General features: G+C 55.1%; 1 protein-coding gene across 2 annotated transcripts; it reads left to right on the top strand.

The window, feature by feature from the left end:
• Positions 1-1377: 1377 nt before the first annotated feature.
• On the top strand, positions 1378-25255 carry MIGA2 (mitoguardin 2). Of its 2 annotated transcripts, none has more exons than XM_043916835.1 (16): positions 1378-1525; positions 4289-4528; positions 5432-5642; positions 6829-6941; positions 7840-7957; positions 8339-8475; positions 15013-15130; positions 16129-16229; positions 17014-17129; positions 18283-18355; positions 18507-18593; positions 20708-20806; positions 21095-21229; positions 22005-22058; positions 23016-23132; positions 23403-25255. In XM_043916835.1, the coding sequence occupies exons 2-16, from the start codon at positions 4433-4435 to the stop codon at positions 23607-23609; spliced, it is 1782 nt and encodes a 593-aa protein (XP_043772770.1). In that variant the 5' UTR covers positions 1378-1525; positions 4289-4432; the 3' UTR covers positions 23610-25255. The 2 variants fall into 2 exon arrangements, with proteins under 2 accessions (XP_043772770.1, XP_043772771.1); XM_043916836.1 differs by having other exon boundaries at positions 1493-1630.
• Positions 25256-26947: the final 1692 nt, after the last annotated feature.

The raw sequence follows: 26947 nt of genomic DNA, 5'->3' as shown, positions 1-26947 counted from the left end.
CTCTCCCCTCTCTCTGCCACCCTGAGTCAAAGATGCCAGGTTTGCTCTTGCCTCTGGGTCACAGTCCAAGCTGTTCCCGAACATTCCTTCCTCTTCTCTCTGCCCAACTAATTCCTAGTCATCCTTAGGTTTCTGTTTGGACGTTACTTTCTCTCTAGAGTTTGTCATCTTCCCATGGGAGCACAGGTGTCCATCCCTGGGGAAACTCAGGAATAGCAGGGAGCCTGGATTCCTGAGTTTCCACCATTGAAACAATACCACAAAAGATTGTAATTATCTTAACTATATGTGGGCTTCCCTGCTGGCTCAGAGGTTAAAGCGTCTACCTGCAATGCAGAAGACCTGGGTTCGATCCCTAGGTCGGGAAGATCCCCTGGAGAAGGAAATGGCAACCCACTCCAGTATTCTTGCCTGGAGAATCCCATGGACAGAGGAGCCTGGTGGGCTACAGTCCACGGGGTCGCAAAGAGTCGGACACGACTGAGCGACTTCACTTTAACTATATGTATCTTGTCTACCACTATCAAGTCTAGCCAAAGTGCTGTCACACAGAAGTATTTGTTGTTGAATGAATGAAAGAATGTAACTTTACTGATAATTACATTTTAAAAACTTAGAGGAGTCCGGTTCTCTGGTTATGAAAGGACTGCCAGTTTCCTTACTATCAGCACCAAAGCCCTGTTACTCAGGCAAGGCAGGAATTCCATTCCCATTTTAGAGAGGAGTAAACTGAGTCATTCTTATATATTGTTGCCTGGAAAATTCCATGGATGGAGGAGCCTGGCGGGCTACAGTCCATGGGGTCGCAAAGAACCGGACGCGACTGAGCGACTAACACCCTGAAACTGAATAAACCCCAGAGAGCTGATGTGACAGAACTTGATCGGCATGATACCAAACCTAGTGCTCAGCGCAAAGCACAGCTGGGCTCTCAGAGCCGAATCAATTCTCAGGGAGACGACTTCTGTCTGGTAAGGGAGGCGTGGCACTTTTGCAAACAGCTCCCAAAAAAGGAGAGTGGCAAGTGCTCAGATGGATGCTGTAGGAAGTTTTAGAGGCAGTTGCATTGGAAAGAGGGCGCTCGAAGGGCGGGAAGGACTTGTCTGGGTGGGGACCGTGGCGGCAGAGGAACTAAATATAAGGGCTCAGAACGCTGCCGGTTCCTTCTTTAAAGCTCCTTCGAAACCTGATTGTTTCCCCTTAGTCCTTTAAGGGCGACCCCGCCCCCACTTAACCACCCGGGTCAATCTAATCCCGGTGGCCAATCACAGGAGAGAAAAAAAAATTACTTCCGCGCCTCAACCGCACTTAGGGGGCGGAACAGAGGGAGAGGAGAGGTGGAGCTAATGTTGTCACGTGACCTGCCCAATTGCCCAGAGGCCGGCGCGGTGCAGACGAGATCGGCGACGCTCATTGGCCAAACGAAGGTTGGCCCAGCGTGAGGCCACGCCCCCGGCGGCCCCGAGGTTGGTTGCGCGGGCGCCGGGGAAGGAGACGCTGCCCTTCCGCAGCGATGGGATCTTGGGTGAGTGGCGGCGGTCCGGGCTTAGCCCGGGGGGCCGGCGCGGCGCGGCAGGGTTCGGGACTGAGGCTTGCAGCGGGCGGGAGCCGTGCCTCCGCGGGGAACTGGGTAAGGGATCGCAGGTGTCCCGGCTCAGCCAGACAGACTAGAAGGGCCCGGGTTGGGAAAGAGCAGGTGCTCGGGCCGTGGGCGGCGCGAGAGGTGGAACAGAAGAAGGTACCCGGTCCGTGGGAAGATGCCTGGGCCTGGAACACTGCAGAGATTGGAACAGGGGCGCAGGTCCTGGACCCGAACAGGGCAAGTACTGGGATAGGAGGAGCCGGTGCGCGGACCTGGGGCGGCGGCAGTGGGGCACCTGGACAACCCTAGAGAGTATTCCGGGGGTCGGGGCAAGAGAGGAGGGACCTTGACCAGGGGATGCGGAAGGAATTGTCCGGGATGGACAGATTCTAAGAAAGGGGATATTGCTGAGGTCCAGCGTACGGAGTGCTCAGTGGTGGTCGGATCCTGCCAGGGTGGAATGAACGAAGACTGGGCAGAGGGGTCGCTCAGAGGAGCACTTGGGCCGGGGACATTGCTGAGCTCAAGGCGGAATGAAGGGTGCTCAGGCCAGAGTAATTTACGGAGTGGTTCAGGGCAGGGAAGGAGGTGCCTGGGATTGAAAGCCTGGGCATCCACGCTGAGAGGTTGTATGTGCCGGCGTGGGGGTGGAATGGGAATAAGGAGGTTCCAGCCCAAGGTTACAAGGAAGGAGAGGTGACTTGCCCAGGTGGGGAAGGCATTAGGAGTATCCACGTGGTGGGAGACATTGCTGTGGGCTTGTCATCACAGAGAGGAGGTGGAGGCTTCTCTCCTTCGGCCCTGGGTTGTGCCACGGGGATGGATAGATGGGCTATCTACAGGTGGATCTGAATCCATCCCTAAAAGAGAAGCTGTCTTGGGACTGGTGTCCTTACCTGACACTCTTCCTCAGACCGGGCAGCAGAGGCTGCTCTTGACTTTCCTGCAGGTAAATGCTAGGCTTTGGGGTCCCCCAGAGCTGTGGTCATATCTCAGCTTCGCCATTTTACTCAGTGACCTCAGTCGGGGTGATTATCTTATAGGGCCACAGTTTCACCATCATTGAGATAAATAGCTCAGCTTTGAGGGTTCTGAGTGACTAGACTCAAAACCCTGCATGGAGAGACTGTTCCAAGCCTGCCTGTTAAAGTAAGTGCCTGGGAAATAGTAGCTGCTGATCCTCTGATGTTCTTATCTCCCTTTGTTCTGAGGCTTGGGGCAAGTTGGAGGGGTGAGGGAGGTGGCTTGTGATATTAACCTGGCCCCTGATCACTGGAGGTCACGTAGCTTAGTTTGTAGCCTCCTGGCAGGATGTCCCCTATCCTTAACAATGTGAGTTTCCTCAGGCCTGCCTGCCCCCCTTACACACACACACACACACACACAGAGCCCTGGAGTTTCCTCAGGCCTGCCTGCCCCCCTTACACACACACACACGCACACACACGCACACACACACACACACACACACACACACACGGCCCTGGAGCTACCTGATAGGATCATTCATCCTTCCCACTCACTGGGAATAAACTGTTTCTTGTGCTGGTCCAGTGACTTTGGCAGCCATCTGAAGTAGACAGGGTCTGTCTGGCTGTTGTATTCCTTCTGTTTGAAGTCCCAGGAGACCTTGAAGGCACACTTGGCCTTGGTGGTGTTGGGTCGGGGAGTTCTCCGCAGGATCTTGGGGACTGGCTTATGTGTTCAAGCCTCTTATTCGCTGGCCTTGGAACGGGGCCATGAGGTATCTCAGAAGACCCCAGGGCAAAGTTGCCCTTCTGGTCTGTGGTTCTTCCAGGACTTCCACTTCCTGCTCCATATCAGATTTGGCAAAAGGGTTGTGTTGAGCGTGGAGTTTAAAGTCCAAGAGATCTTGACCCATGTCCCGATTCCGTCTGGTACCAGCTATCTGGTACCAGTGACTTTGGACTCCTGACTTAGCCTGTCTGAGCCTCAATTTCCTTGTTGGAAATTGGCGGGGGGTATGGGAAATAGTTGGATGACATCACCAACTCAATGGACATGAGTTTGAATAAACTCCAGGAGTTGGTGATAGACAGGGAGGCCTGGCGTGATACAGTCCATGGGGTTGCAAAGATTTGGACACGACTGAGTGACTGAACTTAACTGATGGGAAATAGAGCCCATCTACTTCGCAGATTTGTAATGATTCAATGAAATGATGTATGTAAGGAATGCAGCACAAAACACCCATATAATGCATAGTAACTATTATTATTTGAGGAAATACCCTGCTGTTTTCATAATACAGTCCACAGGAAGTACAACATTCTTGGTTTCGTGGGAGGTGGAAAAGATGTAATGATTCTCAGTCAGGGACTTGACCCTTAGAGGCCTAAGATTTCTGCTTAGCCCACTTGCCATGGGTTTAAAAAACTTGAGACAGTGTGGTTTAAAGCCTCAGGTTTGAGAGTGACCTCTCAATCCTCCAGGCTCTGGGTCCGCACTGGGGCCAGTGTGCCAGACACTGCCTCCTGCTCCCAGGGCTCAAGGTGGGCAGAGGGTCTGTGGGGTGCTTGGCTGCCTTCCTGCTAGCAGACACAAAAGGCTGGGGCCTGGTTCCAGGCCTCACATTCCGCACGTGGGCTTTGCTCCCAGCTCATTCCCCCCAGAGCACTCTTGTGTGTGTTTCTCTGTGCCCACATGCTCACGCCCTTGTGGCTGACTTGGTCATCTGTCTCTCAGCTCTGTGCAGGGACCTTCTGGTCTGTGCGTCCCTGTTCTTTTGGGGCGTGGATGGTACCCGGGACCCAGCCAGCAACCAGTTGAAGACGTTCTCCTTGGAAGCTTTCAGCCCCGAGGGCTCTCGCCCAGGCTGCTGATCCTGCCATGGCGTTCCGGCGGACCGAGGGCATGTCCATGATACAGGCCTTGGCCATGACGGTGGCTGAGATCCCTGTGTTCCTTTACACCACGTTCGGGCAGGTAAAGATCAGGGCGGTCGTGGTCCCGCCCTTTAATCCCACCAGTCCCTGAAACATTGAGCCACTCATCCCAGAGTCCTTCAGCGTCCAGGAAGACTGGGCCTTTGTAATTGCTGTCCCAGGCCATCCTCTTTGAGTAGAGTAAGAAGGACTGGATTAGGAGTCTGGGGTCCCAAGCCCAGTCTCCTCTCCAGGTCTCTGGACTCTTAACCTCAGTTTCTCTGTCTATGAAAGGGGTTGATCAGGCCCTCCCTGCCAGCTTTAAATGTCTGTGGCTGACCAGGCCTCTTGACACGCCCTAAAGCTCACCCTGAGGGGTGCAGCCTCATGAGGGGGTCCAGCAGGCAGAGCGAGTGTACTGATGGACCACTGACTGAAGTGCATGTCACTGTCCTTGAGGAATTGAGAAGTGGGGTCGGCAGACCTGGGTTCGGTTTCTGCCTCTCTGTCACCTTAAGCCCGTGTCCTAAGCTGTGTGAGCCTCGGATACCTCACCTGGAAAATGATGGGCATTTGGACAGGTGACACAGGTGCAGTCCCGATGTGGCACCTGGGATAGGTGCTCAGTCACTGCAACTGGTGGAATCCTGACCGATGGTGTTGGGGACACCATCTTCTTGGCCTTATCATTTTGCCCTCCCCAATCACTCCCAATCCCCCTCTTTTACATCTCTGTGATCCAGGTTTCAGAGGCCAGGTCCCTGCCCCAGGGGGTGGTTGCCTCTCCAACATTCCTGGTCAGGAAATATCCCCCAAGGGCCTGAAGCACCCAGGCCATCTGAGTACCCAGGCCTGAAGCACCCAGGCCAGCTGGGCACCCAGGCCTGAAGCACCCAGGCCAGCTGGGCACCCAGGGCAGCTCTCCCAGGCAGATGTAACCGGCGGCCCCCCTCTTCTCCTACAGTCTGCCTTCTCCCAGCTGCGGTTGACACCAGGCCTGCGGAAGGTCCTCTTTGCCACGGCCCTGGGGACTGTAGCTTTGGCCCTGGCCGCCCACCAGCTGAAGAGGCGACGGCGGAAGAAGAAGCAGGTCGGCCCTGAGATGGGAGGCGAGCATCTGGGCACAGGGACCCTCCCCATCCTCATGGCCAGGAAGGTCCCATCGATGAAGAAAGGTAGGTGTGAGGTGGTGGGGAAGGGTGAACCTGAAGTCGAGTCTCAGCCGGGCTCCTGTTAGCTGAGATCTTGGGCCAGTGACATGCTGTCTCCAAGCCGAGTCCCCTCATCTGTGAAGCAGGTCATTGTAAGGATTTGCTGGGTCATGTGGCCGGATGCACATGTCTTTGGAAGCGATGGTTCTCCTTATCTGAGGACCCTCTGGGAGTGTCGGGTCCAGAGTGGGCTGGTGGGGCACATCTCCTCCGTTCAGCGAGGGAAGTCCCCTGCCTCAGAAGTAGGAAGGGCCCTGTGGTTCCTGAGCTATATGGTCGTCTCACTATCTCCTGGTTTTTTACTTGGCATGTAGTAAGATTCACCCTTTTCAGCAGACAACTTTATGAGTTTTGACAAACACTTATAGTCGTACCGTCCAACCACAGTCAAGAGCTGTTGCTCTGCAAACCCCCAGGGCCCTTGGGAGTCAGCCTGTCTCCCCTTCCCCCAGCTCCTGGCAGCCACTGGTCTGTTTTGTGTTTGCTTGTGTGGCTCTAAAAGCCTCTTACGGTCCGGTTAATCTTGTAACCCAGCAACCCAGCGTTTGCCACATACAGGTTGCTTTCCAAGGCAAGGAGGCCTCACAGGCTCTCTCGTCTTGGGAGAAACCTGTTTTCAGAAGCAAAATTTGCTTGCATGACAAAGACTTTTCACCGAGAATTATCCTGGCAAAAGGAAAGTTTCGTCTTTTCCTCTCACTTGCCTACCCCATACCAGCGCCGTCTCTGGTTCCACCTTAGTTTGCTTTCCCTATTTTTCTCACCTAAAAATAAAACAAAAACCCTGTGTATTTTAAAAAGCTGGTGCCTCAAATCCTTTTTGGAAGGAGAATTCCAGATCAGTCAATCAACAACACAGGGGAAACTGAGTCAGGAGTGGGGCAGTGGCTGGGCCTTTTTCTCAAGTTTAACCTTAACCACTCCGTGCCAGGCCCTGTGCCCAGGATACGGAAGTGAGCAGGAGAGCGGGCCAGGGCCTGGCCCTCTGTTGCTAGGGGCATGCCCTGGGGGTGCTCTGCTGTCTGACACAGAAGGTCAGGACAGGCTCCCAGATGACAAGGAAGGAAAGAGGGGTGCGGAGCCGTGAACAGCCCGTGCAAAGAGGCTGGGTGGGAAGCCGGCGTGACGTCTGCCCTCCTGTTCCTCACAGGCTACTCCAGCCGGAGGGTCCAGAGCCCCAGTAGCAAGAGCAACGACACCCTGAGTGGCATCTCCTCCATCGAGCCCAGCAAGCATTCAGGCTCCTCCCACAGCCTTGCCTCGGTGAGGGTACCAGGGTGCCTATCAACGGCCTTGGGGCTCCTGTCTCTGCCCTTTGGGGGCTTATGTGCTGGTAGGAAGATGGGAGAAGAGGTTCCATCCATTTATTCATTTGTTCACTCACTCATCCATCCGTGAAGGCTTTCTGAGATCGTTAGTGACCAGTGTGTGCCCGGCATTGGTGAGGGATAGGTGGACAAGTGTGGAAGAGAGCCTGTGTGATACTTCCCCATGAAAGTTCATGCATTCATTCATCAGACATTGAGCAACACTGGTTTTATTGCCAGGGACTACCAGGCACTGAGGATATAGAGAAAAATAAGACAGAGGAGTTTATTTTCTCTCAAAGAACAGCTTTTGGCTCATTCACTCATCTAGTTATTAATTTATCCAGCGAGTACTGAGCCCCAGCTCTGAGCAGGCCACAGCCCTGGGGACCCAGGTGCCAACAAGACCTGGCTCTCATCACAGCCTGGCAGGCAGATGGCTGCTTGTGAGGGACAGAGGCGTGGGTGAGAGCCCGGTCCTGCTGGCCCGTGGGTAACAGGTGCTCCTTGAGTCCTCCCGGTCCTCTTTGTGGTGGAGCCCTGGAGTGGGGAGGGGTCCTGCTGCTCAGGAGCAGGGCTCGGGGCAGCTTCCGGAGGAGGTGGCTGGTTCCCGGGCTGGGCGTCGGCCTCTGTTTTTTCCCTGCTTTGGCCATTTCTCATACCTCAGGCTCTTGGAGTCGGTGGAAGTGCTGTGCTGCATGCTTGGCCACTGTGGCCAGGGGCTGGTTTCAGGGGTGGTATGGGAGAGGGCGTGTGGTCAGGCAGGGGGGTTGGTGGGGAGGCTGAGGGGTCCTGCTCGGGGTCTGGGAAGGCCTCACCCTTTATTCTGGAGTTCTGCCCTGCTTGGCTTCCAGATGGTGGTGGTAAACTCATCCAGCCCCATGGCTGCGTGCTCGGGACCATGGGAGACCAGAGGGATAGAGGAGTCCGTGACCACCGTTGATGGCAACGCTGAGAGCCTCTACATGCAAGGTGCGGGCCGGGAGACCGGCCTCGACTCCCCTCAGCTGCCAGTGCAGGGTAGCGAGGGAACTGCCTCCTCCCAGGAGCCCGGGTTCTCCGGGTGCTGCTTGCAACCCTCACCCCACCCCAAACCCCCCAGTTCTATGGTTTCTGGACCAAGGAGTATTTCCAGGAGTTAGTCTGGTCGGCATGAAGACCCACAAGCAGGACAGCCCTAAAAAAAAGGGATCAGGACCAGGCTACGTGGTCCTGCCCGTTCCCATCCTTCAGGGCCCTGCTGCCGCCTGGCTCTTCTGATCCCCCTCTGGAATGATGTAATGAGGGGCCTGGCCACTCTTCATCCACTGGGGACCTGACTCCCTTCTCCCCATCTCCCCCGCCCGCGCTCAGGCATGGAGCTGTTTGAGGAGGCCCTGCAGAAATGGGAGCAGGCGCTGAGTGTGGGGCAGAGGGGGGACAGCAGCAGCACCCCCACCCCAGGGGACGGGCTCCGGAACCCTGAGACGGCTTCAGAGGCGCTGTCCGAGGTAGGTCATTTTTCCCTGGGTCTTTTCCACCCCCCAGCCTCAGAGACGGCTGGTAGTGTGGCTGGCGGGGCAGCTGCACTTGGGAGGTGTCTAGCAGCCCCACTTTCTGCTAGCCAGTCATGTCCTCTTGGATGGGAGTTCACCCCTTGACCAGAGTGTTGATCAGCCAAGTAAGAAAACTTACGTCATGTGCATTAGCGCACCCTGGCACTTGGTAGTTACTCAATAAACCACACCGTGATTACAACCTGATCCTGACCGTATAAGGAAAAATACACGTTCTTCATGGGCTGGAAGGAACTAGCCGTATTCATAGGTGAGTGGGTCACACAGCTTTGTTTTATCTTTTCTTCATACATTTTTTTAATCACAGTTTGATTAAATTTTCTATGGGGCTTCCCTGGTGGCTCAGTGGTAAAGAATCCACCTGCAAATACAGGAGATGCAGGTTTGATCCCTGGGTTGGGAAGAGCCCCTGGAGAAGGAAATGGCAACCCATCCCAGTATTCTTGCCTGGGAAATCCCATGGACAGAGGGGCCTTGTGGGCTATAGTCCAGGGGGTCCTAAAAGGGTCAGACATGACTTAGCGACTAAGCAACAACAACAACAGGTGGTCTATAAGTGAATATCTCAATATCAGAAAAGAGAAAGTAAAAACAACCTAAAATTAAAAAAGTTTGTGAGGGACTTCCCTGGTGGTCCAGTGGTTAAGCCTCTGCCCTTCCACTGCGGGGGGTGTGGGTTCGATCCCTGATCAAGGGAACTATGATCCTGCGAGCCATGCAGTGTGGCCAAAAAATTTTTTTTTTGTGAAAAGCACAATAAATACATGTCTTCAGATGAATGTTCACTGAAGCAGTGTTTTGTAATAGTTAAAACACATGAAAAAGTGGAAACTTGAGAGTCTCTCGGACTGCAAGGAGATCCAGCCAGTCCATCCTAAAGGAGATCAGTCCTGGGTGTTCATTGGAAGGACTGATGTTGAAGCTGAAACTCCAATACTTTGGCTACCTGACGCGAAGAGCTGACTCATTTGAAAAGACCCTGATGCTGGGAAAGATTGAGGGCAGGAGGAGAAGGGGATAACAGAGGATGAGATGGTTGGATGGCATCACTGACTCAATGGACATGAGTCTGAGTAAACTCCGGGAGTTGGTGATGGACAGGGAGGCCTGGCGTGCTGCGCTTCATGGGGTCGCAGAGTCGGACAGGACTGAGCGACTGAACTGAACTGAAATGCCCACTAGGAGGAATCTGAAATACTAGCGAGCCTTTATTAAAGGGTAGAAAGAAAGCTCTGTGGGCTGATAAGTTGCTCTGTCCGCTGTATTTTATTAAGTGAAAAAAAAGCAAGATATAGAATGTGTATAGTGACCCATGTGTACATTTTTTTCTACTGAGATGTAGCCAATGTGCAATATCATGTAAGTTACAGATCTGTAAGAATGATTCACGACCCATGTATATACATTTTTTAAAAAATATTGTCTATTTTCCTTAGGCGAGGTGGATTTAGTTAGTAAAGTCAAGCCTGTGAGTAGGGGTGTTTGTAAAGAACTGGAGGCGGGAGTGGTGAAGTGAGAGCCCCAGGTCAGAGGGTTTTTTTTTTTTTTAATTACAAATTGATCGCTGGCCTATGATCGAAACAGGGCTTCCCTTGTAGCTCAGTTGGTAAAGAATCTGCCTGCAGTGCAGGAGACCTGGGTTCAATCCCTGGGTTGGGAAGATCCCCTGGAGAAGGAAATGGCAACCCACTCCAGTATCCTTGTCTGGAACATCTCATGGACAGAGGAGCCTGGTGGGCTGCAGTCCACGGGGTCGCAAAGAGTTAGCCGTGACTGAGCGACTAACACTATACTATTTCTTAAATTGATGTATAGTTGACTTAAAATGTTGTGCTAATTTCTGCTGGTGTGTACATTTTAAATAAAGGCATACATCTATGCCTGGGTATGCCTGTTGGTAGCTACTGCTGTGTCTGTGCACTTGTATTTCCCTTTGAACAGATGCACAGGAAGACTGCTCACACTAGTCTATGAGGAGGGTCTGCAGGTAAAGGAGGAAAAGACTTCCCTTGGACTTTTCTATACCTTTCTCTCCTGTTTTGACTTTTCTTGTTTCGAGCACAAGCTTAAGGGCAGGGCTTGTACAAGTATTAGCATGGTGGGTTGTTTCTGCTTTAGTCTTGATACTTTTCCTGTATTTAATTTTTTAATTTATTTATGGCATGTGGGATCCTAGTTCCCGGACCAGGGATTGAACTTGTGGCCCCCGCAGGGGAAGCTTGGAGTCCTGACCACCTACTGGACCTCCAGAGAAGTCCCTGTACTTTGCTGTATTAAATAACAGAACAAAACATGACTGTTCGTCCTCTACTGGAGTGAGGTCAAAGTGGAGGCCACCCCTTTGCGGAGGGGTCCAGCCAGGATGTGGGAACACCTTCATGTGTTGAAGAAGAAGGGGCTTAACCCAGGGAATTCGTTGCATGGATGAGGGAGTCGCTGGGAGACCCCAGGGCTCACACCACAGAGGGGGCTGGCTAGCGGGGAGTGGGGTGCAGGTATGTGATGTGAGGCATGAAGACGAGGGGAGAGCTTCTCATCCACCCCCATTCCGCCCCCCAGTTTCTCCTCCCTTCCTCCGCCTGTGCCTCGGTGGGACAACAGGCAGTTGGCAGGCGGGCCTGGGGAACAGAGTTTGCAGTACAGGGTGAGAACCCGTCCGAGACAGTGGGTACCAAGTTGGAGGTGTGCGTGCCCTCCACCCTGGCTGGGCCTTTCGCTCCGAGGCCCGTCACACAGGCCTGATGGCTGTCGTTGTGGGCTGTGGATGCCCGGGGCGTGGGTGACAAGGCTTCAGAGCCTTCAGCACGACTGCACCAGGTCCCGTCTGCTCGTGGGCAGACAGTGGGCGCCTGCCGGTGAGTGAGGGCAGGAGAAGAAGGGAGGCAGCTTTGTTTCCAAAATTGTCCTTGTTGCTAATATTGCTGCTGCTAAGTCGCTTCAGTTGTGTCCGACTCTGTGCGACCCCATAGACCGCAGCCCACCAGGCTCCTCTGTCCCTGGTATTCTCCAGGCAAGAACACTGGAGTGGGTTGCCATTGCCTTCTCCAATGCATGAAAGTGAAAAGTGAAAGAGAAGTCACTCAGTCGTGTCCAACTCTTAGTGACCCCATGGACTGCAGCCCACCAGGCTCCTCCGTCCCTGGGATTCTCCAGGCAAGAGGACTGGAGTGGGGTGCCGTTGCCTTCTCTGTGCTAATACTGCATCTGAAATTTATAGACCTTTCCTTGTTTTTCTCATTGTGAAAGCAATGAAATGTTCCCTAATAGAGTAGTGAAAAAACCACAGAAAGAGAAAAAAGAGGATAAAAAGGAGCCCAGTCTCTGACCAGACAGCTCACAGCTCTGTGAGGTGGGCAGAGGCCCTCAGGCTCCCTGAGCGCTGGTGCCCTCAGTGGGACCAGCGCAGGATCCTGGCCCATAGCAGGGGCTCAGTAAATCGTCTTTATCATCAGTACTATTGATGCCTGTTATCTTTCATCCAGACATAACTACTTGGTATCCTTCCAAGCATTTAACTAGGCTACGATTTTTTTTAAATAACTATTGAAATATAGTTCACATACCATACAATTCACCAAATTCAATCGTACGGTGGCTTTCATGTATGTTTCCTCCACTATCTGAAAGTAGAGCCTTCCTAAGAAACCTTTCTTAAGCCAAAATGATGTCAAGCAAAGAAGTATTGAGTCCCCTTAAGACACATCTTCCTAAGAGATGTGCAGAATTGATTGAGATAAAGCACAGGTGCTTACAGGAACTTCCCTGGTGGTTCAGTGGCTAAGATTCTGTGCTGCCAATGCAGGGGGCCCGGGTTCTATCCCTGGTCAGGGAACTAGGTCCCATATGCCACAACTAAGAGTTAATACACTGTGACTGAAAGATCCCGAGTGCCGCAACTAAGACCTGGTGTAGTCCAATATTTATATGTATTGGGCTTCCCTGGTGGCTTAGCTGGTAAAGATACCACCTGCAATGTGGGAGACCTGGGTTCGATCCCTGGGTTGGGAAGATCCCCTGAAGGAGGGAACAGCTACCCACTCCAGTATTCTGGCCTGTAGAATTCCATGGACTGTATAGTCCATGGTGTTGCAAAGAGTTGGACACGACTGAGTGACTTTTACTTTCACTTTATATATATATATATATATATAATTAAAAAGCGTCTTTACAGACACAGTTCAAAGTTACAGTGGCTAGATGCTGAGATGCTGAGTGTAGTTCTGAGGGAACGAGCTTGCAGCATGTGCTCAGTAAAAGCTTGGGTCTGTACTTTGGACTGGAATTGCTGGGTCACAGTGTAACTTGCTGGGTCACAGTGTAACTCTGTGTTTAACATCCTAAGGAACTGCCAGTTTTCCAAAGCAGCTACGTGTGACTGCGCTCATTCGTGTCCGACCCTTTGTGACCCTGCGGATTTTAACCCGCCAGGCTCCTCCGTCCATGGGATTTCCCAGGCCAAAAAGCTGGAGTGGGTTGCCATTTCCTTCTCCAGGGGATCTTCCCGACCCTGGGATGGAACCCGTGTCTTTTGTGTCTCCTGCCTTGACAGGCGGGTTCCTTACCACCACCTGGGAGTCCCAAGGCAGTTGTATCATGTTACACCCCCAGCAGCAGTGCACGAGAGTTCCAGTATCTCCACGCCCTCACCAACACTTGTTGTCATCTGACTCCGACTCTTCCATCCTAGCGGGTGTGATGCAGTTCTGATTTGTTTCCCTGATGCTAATGATGTTGAGCTGCTTTTCATGTGCTTATCGGCCTTATGTATACCTTATCTGGAGTAATGTCTCTCAGATCCTGTGCCTTGTTTTAACTTTGGCTGCTTGTCCTTTTATTATCGCATTGTAAGTGGTCTTTGACACTTTCTGGATACAAGTCCCTTGTCAGATGTATGATTTGTCGATATTTTCTTCCGTTCTTTGGGTCGTGTTTTCACTTTCTTTTCTTTTTTTAAACTTGGCGGCGCCTCATCATCAAGGATCTTAGTTCCCTCACCGGGCGGGGGCTGAACCCAGGCCCTGGCAGCGGAAAGCACCAAGTCCTAACCACCGAACCCCCAGGAAATTTCCTATATTTTCACTTTCTTGACGGTGTTCTTTGAAGTACAAAGGTTTTGAATTTGGATATAGTCCAGTGTATCTGCTGTGTTCTTTGGTCGTCTGTGCCATATGTGAGAAACCATTCTCTAACCCACGGCGACTTCCCAGAGAAAGATCTAAGCCAAAGCCACGAGGCCCTGCTGGCCACGCTGAGTGGGGTTGCTGAGCAACACGGCCAGAGGCTCTGGGGCCCCATGGGCTCTGCCAGGCTCCAGCTGGGTGGGCCCCGCCCCGTAACCCCCTTGAGTTTTCCTGGTGAAATGGGGTCATGGTAGCCCCTGCCTGAAGGAGGCCGTGAGGCTGACCAGCGAGGTGCCGGTCGATGCCCAGCGCTCAGCGAAAAGCGGTGGTTTCCATGTTACCGCCCTGCTCTGAGTACTTCCGGCTCTTTGTCCCCAGTGGCCTGAGGCCCTAGTTGGCCCCCGTCCCCTCCCCAGGGTCTGGTTACATGCACTTGCAGGTCTGGCAGCCTCTGTGGAAAACAGACTCAGGCCTGCCTGTGTCTGGCCCCTCAGCCCACAAGCTCCTGGGGTCAAACAAACATTTCCTCCCACAACCTGGCCTGGAGGCGGGGGGAGGCGAGGAGTCATAGGCTGTGGTGCCATGGGTGGGATGCCTTCCCAGGGGCACACAGGTAATAGCAGCAGTGGGGTGGAACCCAGCTTTTTCTGGGCTCCTAACTTCTCTCTGGTTATAATAGCCAACACTGACAGGCCTTCACCCTGGGCCCATCTTTTGGGAAGTACTCACATGCCCTATGCATGTTTTCCCTGAAATCCAAGGAAGTAGGTTCTCTTACCTTAGCTGACAGATAGGGAAACCGAGGCTCAGGATGGGGGAGTTAATTACTCAAGGTTACACAGCTCAGAACTGATGGTGTTAGGGTTTGGACCAGGTCTGCTCAGGTCTAGAGTGGCGCTGTTCAATCAGAAGCCACGTATCTCATTTAAAATTTCCCAGAGACCATGTTAAAAAGCAAAAGGAAATGAATCAAATGACTTTTAGTACATTTTCTATAACCTGGTATACCCCAAATATTATTATCTCAACACATAATTAAGGTGAAAAATCATGGAGGTATTTAACATTCTTGTATTCTTGTGGGTTTTTGGGGGGGAGATACGAAGTGTTTGAAATCGGTGTGCATTTACATTTGTCACCCATGTCAGGTGGGGCTGGCTGTGTCTGGCCAGTGGCTCCTGCATAGGGCTGCTCAGTCCAGACCTGCGCTCGCTGCTGGGCCTCAGAGCTGCCCCCCTCCCCACCTCCACCGCTTTCCCTGGGGGCTGGGCCCCCATCATGGTGAAGGAAGGGGCCATTGGTGTAGGGGAGCTTCAAGGGCCCGGATTGACCTTCCTTGTTTTACCCGCAGCCAGAGTCCCAGCGGAAGGAGTTTGCGGAGAAGCTGGAGTCGCTGCTGCATCGGGCCTACCACCTGCAGGAGGAGTTCGGGTCCACCTTCCCGGCTGACAGCATGCTGCTGGACTTGGGTGAGCAGGGGCCGGGTGCAGGATCCCTGGGGCCCAGGACCTCATCCCGTCAGGGGCCCACCGCATGGATGGGGAGACCGAGGCCACACAGGCAGGAACAGAGCTGGGACGAGGCCCCGGGAGTCCCTGGACAGTGTGCTTTGCCCCCATCCCCTTGGGAACAGGCCTTGACGCTGCTGTGTCCACATCTCCCCCCGCCCACCCCAGCGACCGTTCCGGGCCTTTGGCTTAAGCCCTCTCCTGTGGCCGCTGGGTGGGCAGAGGGGTGGCTCCCATGGAGTTAAGCCCACAGCAGGCCGCATAGCACACACATGCCCGCACCGTTGAGGTCAAGAGGCCTGACATCGCCGAGAGGGAGTGAAGTTACTCAGCCGGGCAGCCACAGCGTTCTAGTGCCCGCCACGTGCCAGACCCTGTGCGGTGACCGTGGCCCTGCCCTGGGTGCCGTCAGCTTCCAGGGGGCTTACCAGACTCCTGAGTGTCGGGGTCCCTGGCTCTACCAGGGGCGACACGGGCCCAGCGAGGGCTGGCCAGGGTGACACGTTCTCCATTGCCTGTCCCCATCAGAGAACAGTCTTGCTTCCCCTGGCCTCCTCTCACAGCAGAAAAGACTGGTGGGGCCTCAAGACTGTAGCCTCTGCTTGTTTGTTCAACAGATCGTTCCTAAGCCCCCCTGAGGGTCCAGACCCCCTTGCCCTCGAGCAGGTGGGAACGGCAGTGCGGAGTGAGCAGCCGTTTGGTATCAGAGGCTAAGTGTCAGCTTGGCAAGGGGAGGTGACTTGCTCGGGGCCATAAAGCACAGCCCGCGCTCAGAGCTCAGGGCCCAAGGGCGATGTGGCTGCGGCAGGTCCCCTGGTGGGTACTGAGAAAACTGGAAGCTTGGCGACCATCAGCATTGTCTTCCCGGGATCGGGTGTTGGGAGGCTTGGTGTCCGTGGACATCCCAGCCCGGGGAGCTCAGGATCCCAGCTCAGCCCCCCTCTTCCTGCCCTGCCCAGAGCGGACCCTCATGCTGCCCCTGACGGAGGGCTCGCTGCGTCTGCGGGCGGATGATGAGGACAGCCTGACCTCGGAAGATTCCTTCTTCTCCGCCACCGAGGTGATGCGGGTGGGGGGGATGGCTTCGGGGAGGGGTGAAGGCCAGGGGGGCCCCTGTCGGCTCTGCTGGGGGCCAGCGATGGGTCGTGGGAAAGTGAAGGCATTTCCTCTGGCCGGAGCAGGATCTGGCGGTCGCCAAGTGTTCCTCCCCCGGGGACTTTTCAACTGGGACAGGGAAGCCTGGGAAAGCAGGAGCTGAGGGTCCCACGCGTGAGGGCAGGGGTCCCTGACCCCAGCGGCTGCAGCCCACACTGGCCTCTCCTTCTCCAGGCCTTGTGCTCGTGGCTTGGTGTTCGTTTCCTGCCATGGCCACGTGTACCAGGCGGCTGTCCTTGCCTGGGATGGGAGGACATGGGCTGTGTCCAAGAGATGGTCCCTATGGAAAGGACCCCATGGGAAAGGAGGAGAAGGGGACCACAGAGGATGAGATGGGTGGATGGCATCACCGACTCGATGGACATGAGTTTGAGTAAGCTCCGGGAGTTGGTGATGGACAGGGAGGCCTGGCGAGCTGCAGTCCATGGGGTCGCAAAGAGTCGGACACGACTGAGCGACTGAACTGAACTGGTGGGAAAGGCACCTGGTGACGGGGATGCTGAGGACCAGGAGGGGACTCCAATCCAGGCCTCTGCCCTTGGCCAGGGTTCCCGCTGACATCCCCTCGGAGAGCTTGTAACCTAGGGTGTCCCCTGCTGGAAGTTCCTGGGGCAGGCACCCTCCCCCACATTCATGCTGCTGACACAGGCTTCCACGTGCCCCCCTCCCCCTTTGCACCCTCCCCCCAGCTCTTTGAGTCCCTGCAGGTCGGAGATTACCCGATCCCACTCTCCAGGCCCGCCGCTGCCTACGAGGAGGCCCTGCAGCTGGTAAAGGAAGGCAAAGTGCCCTGTCGGACCCTCAGGTGAACACAGGAGGAAGGAGGCAGGGGGGCGGCTGGGGGCGCCGTTCTCTTAGAGGAGGCTGGGAAATCCAGCAGTGAGTGCTTGGTGAGGGCCCCGCTGAGCCAGGCTGAGGGCGGGGTGGGCTGGCCAGGGCTCCTGCCCTAGTCTTGGAAGTCCCTCGGATGGCCCTGGTACAAGACAGGTGGGTGTGGTGTTAGCGATCACAATAACGAACTAATACAAGTAATTAAAATACCAGTCATTCATGCTGGTTCCAAGTTCTCAGATGCGTCCAATCATGGAAGCACGGTGGGCACTGTCCCTAAGCCCTGTGTTCTGGGTGCCTCGTGGGAACTCTTGTTGCAGAGCACGGGCTCTAGAGTGCGTGGGCTTCAGTAGTTGTGGCATGCAGGCTGAGTTGTCCTACAGCATGTGGAATCTTAGTTCTCCACCCAGGGATTGAACCTGCATCTCCTGCACTGGAAGGCAGATTCTTAACCACTGGGCCACCAGGGAAGTGCCCTCTAGGCCCTGTGTTCTGACAGATTCCCTTAAGGAGCGGTCCAGAAGCCAGGCTTGGGGGACAGACCTGGGTCTCTCCAGCCTTGCCACTTCGTATCGTGTGGCCCTGGACAAGTCTCCTGACCCCTCTTAGCGTCAGTCTCCTCTGTGGTATATCTGAAAGCTCTTGTCTGTCTTAAGCTCATTGTTCTGTATGATGGTCATGGCTCCTAGATTTACGTGTGTGTGTTTAAAGTTTGCTGAAAATGGCCAGAAGACCCAGTTGAAGGCCTGAAGGTTTGGATAAAAGGCTCAGACCAGGGTGCATCTGGCTGCTCCAGAAAGCCCTGCCCTGGCCTTGGGGGAAACTGGGCCATTTTGGTCCTTTGCTCAAGAGGGTCCTTTGCTGGTAGAGGAGACTGAGGTCAGCCCGACCCCCAGTGACCACACCGTCCAGTGGCACCACGTGCCGTTGAGGCAGCCCATCCTCAGAGAGCATCCTACCAGCCCCTTCGGCTGGTTCTGGGGAAACTGAGGCCTAGAGGAGACCAGTCCCCTGCCCGAGGTCACACTGCCAGGCGGAGGCAAGGCCACCCGGGGCTCCACCCTGACCCCACAAGGGTGTCGCTGGCGGGGGTCCCAGGAGGTGCGACTCTCTGTGCTTCCCCTCAGGACAGAACTGCTGGGCTGCTACAGCGACCAGGACTTTCTAGCCAAGCTGCATTGTGTGCGGCAGGCCTTCGAGGTGGGTGTGGTCCGCGGGAGCCTGGGGAGCTGGGGCGGGGGGTGGGCTCCTCTGAGCAGGTGGACCATCTGCCCAGCCCACGGTACTGCCCTCTCTGTGGCTTTGGGGGACCGCCAGCTGGGCAGCTCACCCCTCCCTCCTCACTCTTCAGGGCCTCCTGGAGGACAAGAGTCACCAGGTTTTCTTCGGGGAGGTCGGCCGGCAGATGGTGACAGGCCTGATGACCAAGGCTGAGAAGGTAGTAGTGGCCAGGGCTCTCTTTTTGGCTTTTCTTCCCCCGCCCCTTATTTTATCTTTCTTTTATTTAGTCCTGTTCAAAAAAAAAAGAACTCAATCTAAAATCAAGCTGATAAGCTCTGGCTTCATCCTGCAAGCCACAGGAGAGCAGGGAAAGTTTTTGCGTTTTTTTTCCTATGCTAATTTTGGAAATTATTGCTTTTTTTTTTTTTTTAATGTATTTATTTGGCTGCACTGAATCTTAGTGACGGCACGTGGGATCTTAGTTCCCTGACCAGGAATCGAACCTGCGCCCCCTGCATTGGAAGCGTGGAGTCTTAGCCACTGGACCAGACCACCAGAGAAGTCCCACTTGGCTTAATTTTGATTAAGAAATCAAGAAGAGCTCGGCGAGCACTGAGCTCCTGAGTGCCAGAGCCTGTGCCCAACTCTGAACTGAGAGGTAGCTGACAGCCCCACCACGTTTTTCCAGGCAGTAAAGATGGGCTGGCCTCTGGGAAGACACTGGCCGCTGCGCACACCCAGGCTCTGGAATTGCGGAATCAGCCTTCCTCCATACTGTGCCCAGGGCCACTCGTGAAGCCTCTCCAGGCCTCAGTCCCCTCGTGTGTAAATGGGCGTGTCCTGGGGATGTCACTGGCTGAGGTCAGTGACCATAAAAAGCGTCAGCAAGGGCCAGCCCTCATCTTCATCTTCATAGTCAACTTTTACATGCGAGGAAACTGAGGCTTGGGGAAGTGAAGGCACAGCCTGTGGTCGTTCTAGCAAATCTTCTTTAAAACTTAATGAAAATTGGGCTTCTCTGGTGTTCTAGTGGTTAGGAATCCGCCTGCCAGTGCCAGGGACACAAGTTCGATACCTGGTCTGGGAAGATCCCCCATGCCGTGGAGCAGCTAAGCCCTTGAGCCATATGCGTACTGAGCCAGCACTCTAGAACTTGTGAGCCACAACTCCTGAAGCCCACGTGCCTAGAGCCCACCACTTGCTACAACTAGAGAAAGCCCGAGTGCAGCAACAAAGATCCAGTGCAGCCAAAAATAAATACATCTTAAAAAACAAAAAACAACTTCACAAAAGCAGTTCAAAAAAAGATGATAAAAATGGGAGTTCCCTGGTTGCCTAGTGGTTAGAATTCCAGCCTTTCTTTCACTGATGTGGCCTGGGTTCAGTCCCGGGTCAGGGAATTAAGATCCCACAAGTCTTGAGGCATGGCAAAAAAAAAAAAAAAAAAAAAAACCAGTGTAAAAAACGATTCACACTCATTGAAGAAAAAACTAAGATGATGCAAAAAGAAGGAAAAAAATTGTCCCCAGCCCCACCCTGTTTACATTTTGGTGAACATCCCTCCAGTGACGCCTCTGCCTGTGGTTCTCATAAATGCCATCACCCTGCCGGTGCTGGTCTGTGTCAGCTCTGTCCTGCCAGGCTCTTGGGCACATCCCTGATCTGAAGCCTCGGGATTCGTATCTGTAAAGTGGGCACAATGTTGGCCAGTCCCTCACAGGGTTGTATGAATTAAATGAGTTGATCCATATTAGGTCAGCCCTGGCACGTGCTCACTTTCTAGGTCCGTAAATGACATCTGTGTCTGCAAATTGCGTCGTCAGCCTCCGCTAGGGCTCCCAGTCCCAGAGAGTGAAGACTTCCTCCTGGGTGCTGACCGTCTGCACCGGGCAGCAGCAGGAGTCCTGTACACTATTTACTGCCTGGTGGTGTCACATGAACGAGCTTACTGACTCCCCGAGAAAAGCTGCAGCTTCTCCCGTTTCACCAGGGAGGCCGATGGTCGTGGAGATTCGGTTGGCGGGCCCAGCCTCACACCCTCATGCATCCTTTCTACAGTGAGCTCCTTCCGTAGCCAGTGCACACCTCCTGGAGGGAGGTCGGTTCTCAGTAACGAGCTGGTGTGAGACACTGCTGGGCAGCTTGGCGTTGCCTCTCTCCCGGACACGCCCTGGGCTCTGCAAAGCCTCACTCTCTCTGTGACCGCTGCTCAGGCATTGGCCCTGGCCTGGCCTTGGAGTGTCCCCCATCCACGGGCCAACCCGCCCCTGTGGATAGAGTCCAACGGGGTCTTGGGGCCATGGCCAAAACAGGCTCTGCTTCTCCCTGTAGAGCCCCAAAGGCTTCCTGGAGAGCTATGAGGAGATGCTGAGCTATGCCCTACGGCCGGAGACCTGGGCCACCACGCGGCTGGAGCTGGAGGGCCGAGGGGTGAGTCGCTGTTGTGCCGAGCCTTGGTGTCCTGGGGTCCCCCCGCCTGAGCTCCTTGAGCAGGGTGGAGGTGCGCCCTGGAGCTCTGCCTTGCTTTCGAGGCTCTGAGATGGCTCCACGGCTGCTGGAAGCCCCCGTTCCCGCACTGCCCCAGGCTCGGGCTGCTGGGAGGGTGGCCCCCGCTACACCCTGCTGCGGAGCAGAGGTGTATCTGCTTAGCCAGGTGTTCCCACCTGGACCCCCGCACACCCGCCCTCTCAGGCCTCAGAGCACCGCCTGGCCCTGCAGGTGGTGTGCATGAGCTTCTTCGACATCGTGCTGGACTTTATCCTCATGGACGCCTTCGAGGACCTGGAGAACCCCCCGTCCTCGGTGCTCGCCGTCCTGAGGAACCGCTGGCTGTCAGACAGCTTTAAGGAGACGGTGTGTGGTCGCCCCCCACTCCCAGGCACGCACACATGTGACCCCATGTGTGTTGCCCGGACCCCACGTCCCTCCATCCCTGGTGTTGGGCCCTGGGGCTGGATCCCTACTCATCACGGAGCAGTCACCCCCACCCACCTGGGGCAGGCTGCCGGCCGCTGGGCGCCCCAGCGCCTGCCCTGTAGAACTTTCCAGGGGAGCCCCCCCTTGCTCTCGTCTCATTCTTGTAGAGGGGCTGGGTGTGTATTTTCCTCCTGCCTCATAGTTTCATTTGGGCAATTCCACTCATTCTTAGCTGCCATTAGTTCTATTCCATTTGAATGCATTCAGTCAAGTTAAAATATGGACAAAATAAAGGAGGAACAGCAGGAAAGCCTTGAGCACAGGGCCCCTGGCAGGCAAGCTGTGCCGGGTGGCGTGGGGTGATCTGGAGAGGGGAGGGACTGGGCATTGATAGGCAGTAACCGTGGAGCTCCACAATCACTGAGCAAGGCGGGGATGCTCGGTCAAGTTCATCTTACAGAGGAATCTGAGGCCCAGAAGAAGATTGCTGGCTTCTCACCCTGTAAGGGTTGGAGTCAAAATTCAGCTTTAGGTACACCTGACTCCTAATTGAGGACAGGGAAAAGGCAGACTTCAGACAGCTGTTCCCATCTCCCTGCTTGGGGTGGGTGAGCTGGGGGAAAGGCTTGGTCCCAGCTCTGGGTGAGTAGCAGCTGCAGGCCCGGCCTGTTGGTCTGACCCCACCCCCCGGGGGGTGCCCTCTTTAATTTAGGCCCTGGCCACTGCCTGCTGGTCGGTCCTGAAAGCCAAGAGGAGGCTGCTGATGGTGAGTGAGCTGATGGTGAGGGGCCTCTTGAGAGCAGCCACGCGGGGGCTGGTGGGCCTTGGGTGTGGAGCCTAGCTCAGCTGACCTTCCCTTTGGTGTGTGCTAGACCCTGGTCTGGGGGTAGGACAGGGTGGGGTGGGCTGCAGCTTTTGCCCTTTGTCACAGTACCGGTCACCCATCCTGCCATGACCTCCCCCACAGGGAGGGCCTCAGAGGCCCACAGAAATCTGCTGTCTTCCCACCCAGGGCCCAGCACAGAGCGGGCGGTCAGGAGGTGATGAGGGGGAATCAGAAGTGAGGAGAGGGCCTCTTCAGAGGGAGGCAGGGCCCGCGCAGAGCAGCAGAGGTGGTGCTGGCGTCCGGGTCGGGGCAGGGTGCCCTGGGAGCAGGCCGAGCCCCGCTCCCACCCTGAGAGCTGCGTTATCTGCGCTCCCAGGTGGCGACCGGCTGCCTGTCTGGGCTGCCATCCATTGTCCCCCTGCCAGCCCGCTCTGCCGCCCAGCTGATGCCAGCTGCCGCCGCCATGTGTCCCGGGCACTTCCTCTGCTGAGCCTACCCGGGCCCTTACTCTAGCAGCCCTTGCCACCGCCCCGAGGTGGCCCCTGTGCCACGAAGGCAAAAACCAGGGCTCTGAAAGCCCCGGTCACAGGGACACTTCCCTGGCAGTCCAGTGATTAGGACTCGACACTTTCACTGCTGGGTCTGGGTTCCATCCTTGGTCGGGGAACTAAGATCCTGTAAGCTGCATAGTGCCGCTAGATTTTAAAACAAAAAAAAATTTTTTAATTAAAGAAAGTCCCAGTCACTCACCCAACATCACCCAGCAAGGACGTGAATAAGCCGGACATGCCTCCGAAGCCCCAGCTCTTAATATGAACACAGGGCCTGGCTGCCTCTCCCTGCCCAGGTCCCAGCCCTCAGCCTTGCCATGCCCACTCCCGCCCGTCCCCCCAACAGGTGCCTGATGGCTTCATCTCCCATTTCTACTCCGTATCGGAGCACGTTAGCCCTGTCCTAGCCTTCGGCTTCCTTGGACCCAAGCCTCAGCTCTCTGAAGTCTGTGCTTTCTTTAAGGTAAACAGGGAGCTTGGCATCCGCGGCTGCCTGCCTGGCCCTGCGTCCGGAGAAGGGTCTGGGCGGGGTGCCTGCCCCTTCCACTGGGGACCTGGCCCCGGGTAGGTCCACAGGAAGCCCCAGGAGGGCAGGAACAGAGGACAGAAGGAGCTGAGTTGGGGGCCCCCCCAGGGGGGGCGGTCGGGGGAGTGGCTTCAGGTGGCCTGGAGAACCTTGGCTTGGCGGGGAGCAGGGGCCCCGGCCCAGCCTGACGCCAGCCGTGTCCCCCAGCACCAGATCGTGCAGTACCTGACCGACATGTTTGACCTGGACAACGTGCGCTACACGTCCGTGCCGGCGCTGGCTGAGGACATCCTCCAGCTGTCTCGGCGCCGTAGCGAGATCCTGCTTGGTTATCTGGGGGTGCCGGCGGCCGGCAGTATTGGCCTCAATGGTGTGCTGCCCCGGGAGAACAGGCCCCCAGAGGCGCTGCAGTAGTGGCCACTGTGGGCCCGGGATGATGGCTGCCTGGGCTGCCTTCACGTGGGGGACGCCAGAGAGAGGCCTTTGGATTGGCGTGGGAGGCCTGGGTATCTGGCCATGAGCAGTAGCAGAGCCCAGGCCGTGGTGGCCAAGGGCACTTACTTGCCCCTGACCTTGCCCCCACCCCAACCTCCATCATCTGGGAATCCCCAGGGCCTGGGGGTGGAGGGCAGACTTCCTTGGAGATGGAGGGAGCCCCGAGGGGCCCACCTGACCCGCCCTCGGCTGTGCCTGGGGAAGTGGAGGCTGGACTAGCGGCCAGTGGGGCCAGAGAGGAAGAATCAGGCGGAGATGGGATGCCCGGGGTGTGGATCCCCAACACCTCCCACTTCCCCGGGGGGCTGCTGAATAGGGCTGGGAGGGTGGAGATGGAAGAGGGGGTGGCAGGGCTCTGTGGTGAAGGGGCCCGGGCTGGCCAGTGTCAGGTCCAGGCATGTGCCTGGCCAGGGCTTACGGCCCGCCGCCACCCAAAAGAACAGCTCCAGGGGTGAAGGCGGTGACTGGGGGCACCTCGGTGGGCAGTGGGCCTGGGCCATCCCGAGGTGGGCCTACTTGGGCTCGTGTCTGGACAGGGATCAGGCCCCTGAGAAACCAAGCACTTGAGCAGGACGCTGTCCTCTGACCTTCCCTGGCCCTCCCGAGGACTGTCTCTCCTCCCACCTCTGCCACCACCAAAGATGGAGGAGGTGGGGCTGGTCGCCCCCCGCCCTGCCCTCTGTGAGCCCGGGACTCTCTGGCTGGTGCTAGGTGCTGGGCTGGAGGCTCTGACCGGGGTCATCTCGGTCCCCAAGAGTGACGGGCCGAGGAGCCGTGGGGCAGGGGATGGTCAGAGGATGCAGGCGGCTGGACCAGCATCAGGACGGGAAACTCGCCTGGCTCTCAGCCTTCAACTTGACGCACAAACCAAGTAGCAGTGTAGAGCCCGCCGCTGAAGGCTATGGGCATCGGTGCCCACATCGCCGGATTTCTGTCCGCCCCGCAGACTCGCTTCCCTTGCGGTGTTTCCACCTGAGGAAACAGGTGTTTTATTTATTGCCTTAACACTTTATTTTGAGGTCCGCCCCTTTCCGGGTGGGGTTGCCTCCAAGAGACACAGACTTCTGTTTTTCCACACTTTGGAGTTGGGACTGGCTCGTCAGTCCTGGGGGCGCCCTCCCTTGAATGGCAAAGGGGTCCCCGGGGTGGGGTGGGAGAGGGCCCATCTTCTCTGAGCCCACTCCTGCCCCCACGTGGTCCCTCCGTCCCCCCAGACTGCAGGGACCACTGTGCACTAACTATGCTTCTGACTCCAAACCCACGTGTCTGAGGTCTTAACTGCCACCTCCTGGGTGGGAAGGATGGGGGGGGGGGCCCTCCAAGCTAACATTCCGTTCATTTGCACTTCCCCTGCCCGCACTGTGAATGTGATCTTGGGCCTAGGCCCTGGCTGCTCTGATTTGCTCCCGAATCACCCAGAATTGGCACTTTTCATGTTGTCTGTGTTTACATGTCCACGCACTGCCTCTGGCACTTGTCGCAGCTTCCCACTTTTGTACGGTAGGGCCTGTGCACATCGACTCTTGAGTCAAATAAATGATTTAAATGATTTTCTTCCAGCGTCACCAAGCACATGTGGTCATTGCTTCCAGTGGGGGGCCTGCTCTTTGGGGTGCGGGTCGGGGGAGGCTCCAGGAGGGCAGAGGAGGCCTGGCGGGGCCATTTGGCCCTTGGCACGGAGGGGCCAGTGCAATGCCATGGATGTGGGTGGGCAGCCTGGGTGTGGGTCCTGCTCTGGCAGCATCTAGGTAGGGTCACTGGGCTCTGAGCCTCGGAGGCCCTGTCTCTAAGGTACAGGTATTGCACCCGGCAGGGACTGCAGAACCAGCCCCTCGATCACTGTAAATCTGAAGTTCTCATGGGTAGCTGGACAATCGCATGACTTATTTCAAAAGTACAGTAGTCCCCTCTTTTGGGCAGGGGCACATTCTAAGACCCGGATGTCTGAAACCATGGATAGTACTTAATCCCATATATACTATGTTTTTTCTATATACGTACCTATATTATATGTTATGTCATTAACTCAGTCACTCAGTCGTGTCCAGCTCTTCGCGACCCCATGGACTGTAGCCCACCAGGCTCCTCTATGGAATTTTTCCAGGCAAGAATATGGGGGTGGGTTACCATGCCCTCCTCCAGGGGAATCTTCCCAACCCGGGGGTCGAACTCACGTCTCTTGCGTCTCCTGCATTGGGAGGCAGATTCTTTACCACTGCACCACCTAGGAAGCCCACATAGGCCTGTGGTAAAGTTTATGTAAATTAGGCACAGTAAGAGATGAACAACAATAATGAAATGGAAGGAACAATTAAAACAGTACGCTAATAAAAATGTGTATATGGTCTGTCTCTCAAAATATACAAATTGAATGCCTTTTCCATCTCAACTAATCACTTACTACATACCTGTAAGTTTTGCAGCTTGAGATGTGACAGAAAACACGAATTTTTTTCATAATTTCATGGATAAAAGCTTCGTCCTTCCCATAGATCTCAGCACCTCAGTAAACATATTTTTCCTTTCCTTATTAAGTCGAGCACTTTCACCTCTTCACTTAAAGGAAGCACTTGTCAGCTTCTCTTTGGCATATTCTGATAGCCAGCATCACTACTTTGGTGCTTGCGTGTTAGTCACTCTGTCGTGTCCAACCCTTTGCAACCCATAGACTGTAGCCCGGGAGGCTCCTCTGTCCGTGGGATTTTCCAGGCAAGAATACTAGAGTGGGTGGCCATTTCCTCCTCCAACTTTTGTGCTTGGGGACCATTATTTAGTAAAACAGGGTGACTCAAACACAAGCACTGTGATGCTGTGACAGTCATTCTGATAATGCAGAGGGCTGGTAAGTGACTAGAAGGCAGGTAGGGTAGACAGCATGGATGCGCCGGACGGAAGGATGATTCGCATCCAGGTGGCAACGGAGCAGGATGGCTCGAGACAGCACGAGCTTTCATCACACTGCACTGAATGGTGTGCGCTTAAAACTTATGAATTATTTATTTCTGGAATTTTCCATGTAATATTTTCAGACTATGGTTGACTGACGGTAAGTACCACCTTGGAAAGCAAAACTGGATAAGCTGGGACCACTGTACTTGAAAGTTTTTCTGTATTTTTTTGAAAATTTTACATGTACAGAAGTTAAAAAGAAAACCGTATAAAGCACACCCACAAAATCCACACTTCGAGTCAGTAATTAACATCTTGCCATAGTTGTTTCATGCATACAGTCCTTTTAGAAAATATTTTGGAGTAAG

This window comes from Cervus elaphus, chromosome 11 (assembly GCF_910594005.1).
Source record: "Cervus elaphus chromosome 11, mCerEla1.1, whole genome shotgun sequence".
Taxonomy (NCBI): Eukaryota; Metazoa; Chordata; class Mammalia; order Artiodactyla; family Cervidae; genus Cervus; species Cervus elaphus.
The sequence above is the reverse complement of the archived record's forward strand: the minus strand, read 5'-3'. Positions and strand labels throughout refer to the sequence as shown.

Coding starts and splice junctions, on each gene's coding strand:
- MIGA2 (XM_043916835.1), top strand. CDS start 4,433: ATGGCGTTCCGGCGGACCGAGGGCATGTCCATGATACAGGCCTTGGCC. Junction 18,356..18,506: donor GTGTGCGGCAGGCCTTCGAG/GTGGGTGTGGTC, acceptor CTCACTCTTCAG/GGCCTCCTGGAGGACAAGAG. Junction 20,807..21,094: donor TGGAGCTGGAGGGCCGAGGG/GTGAGTCGCTGT, acceptor CTGGCCCTGCAG/GTGGTGTGCATGAGCTTCTT.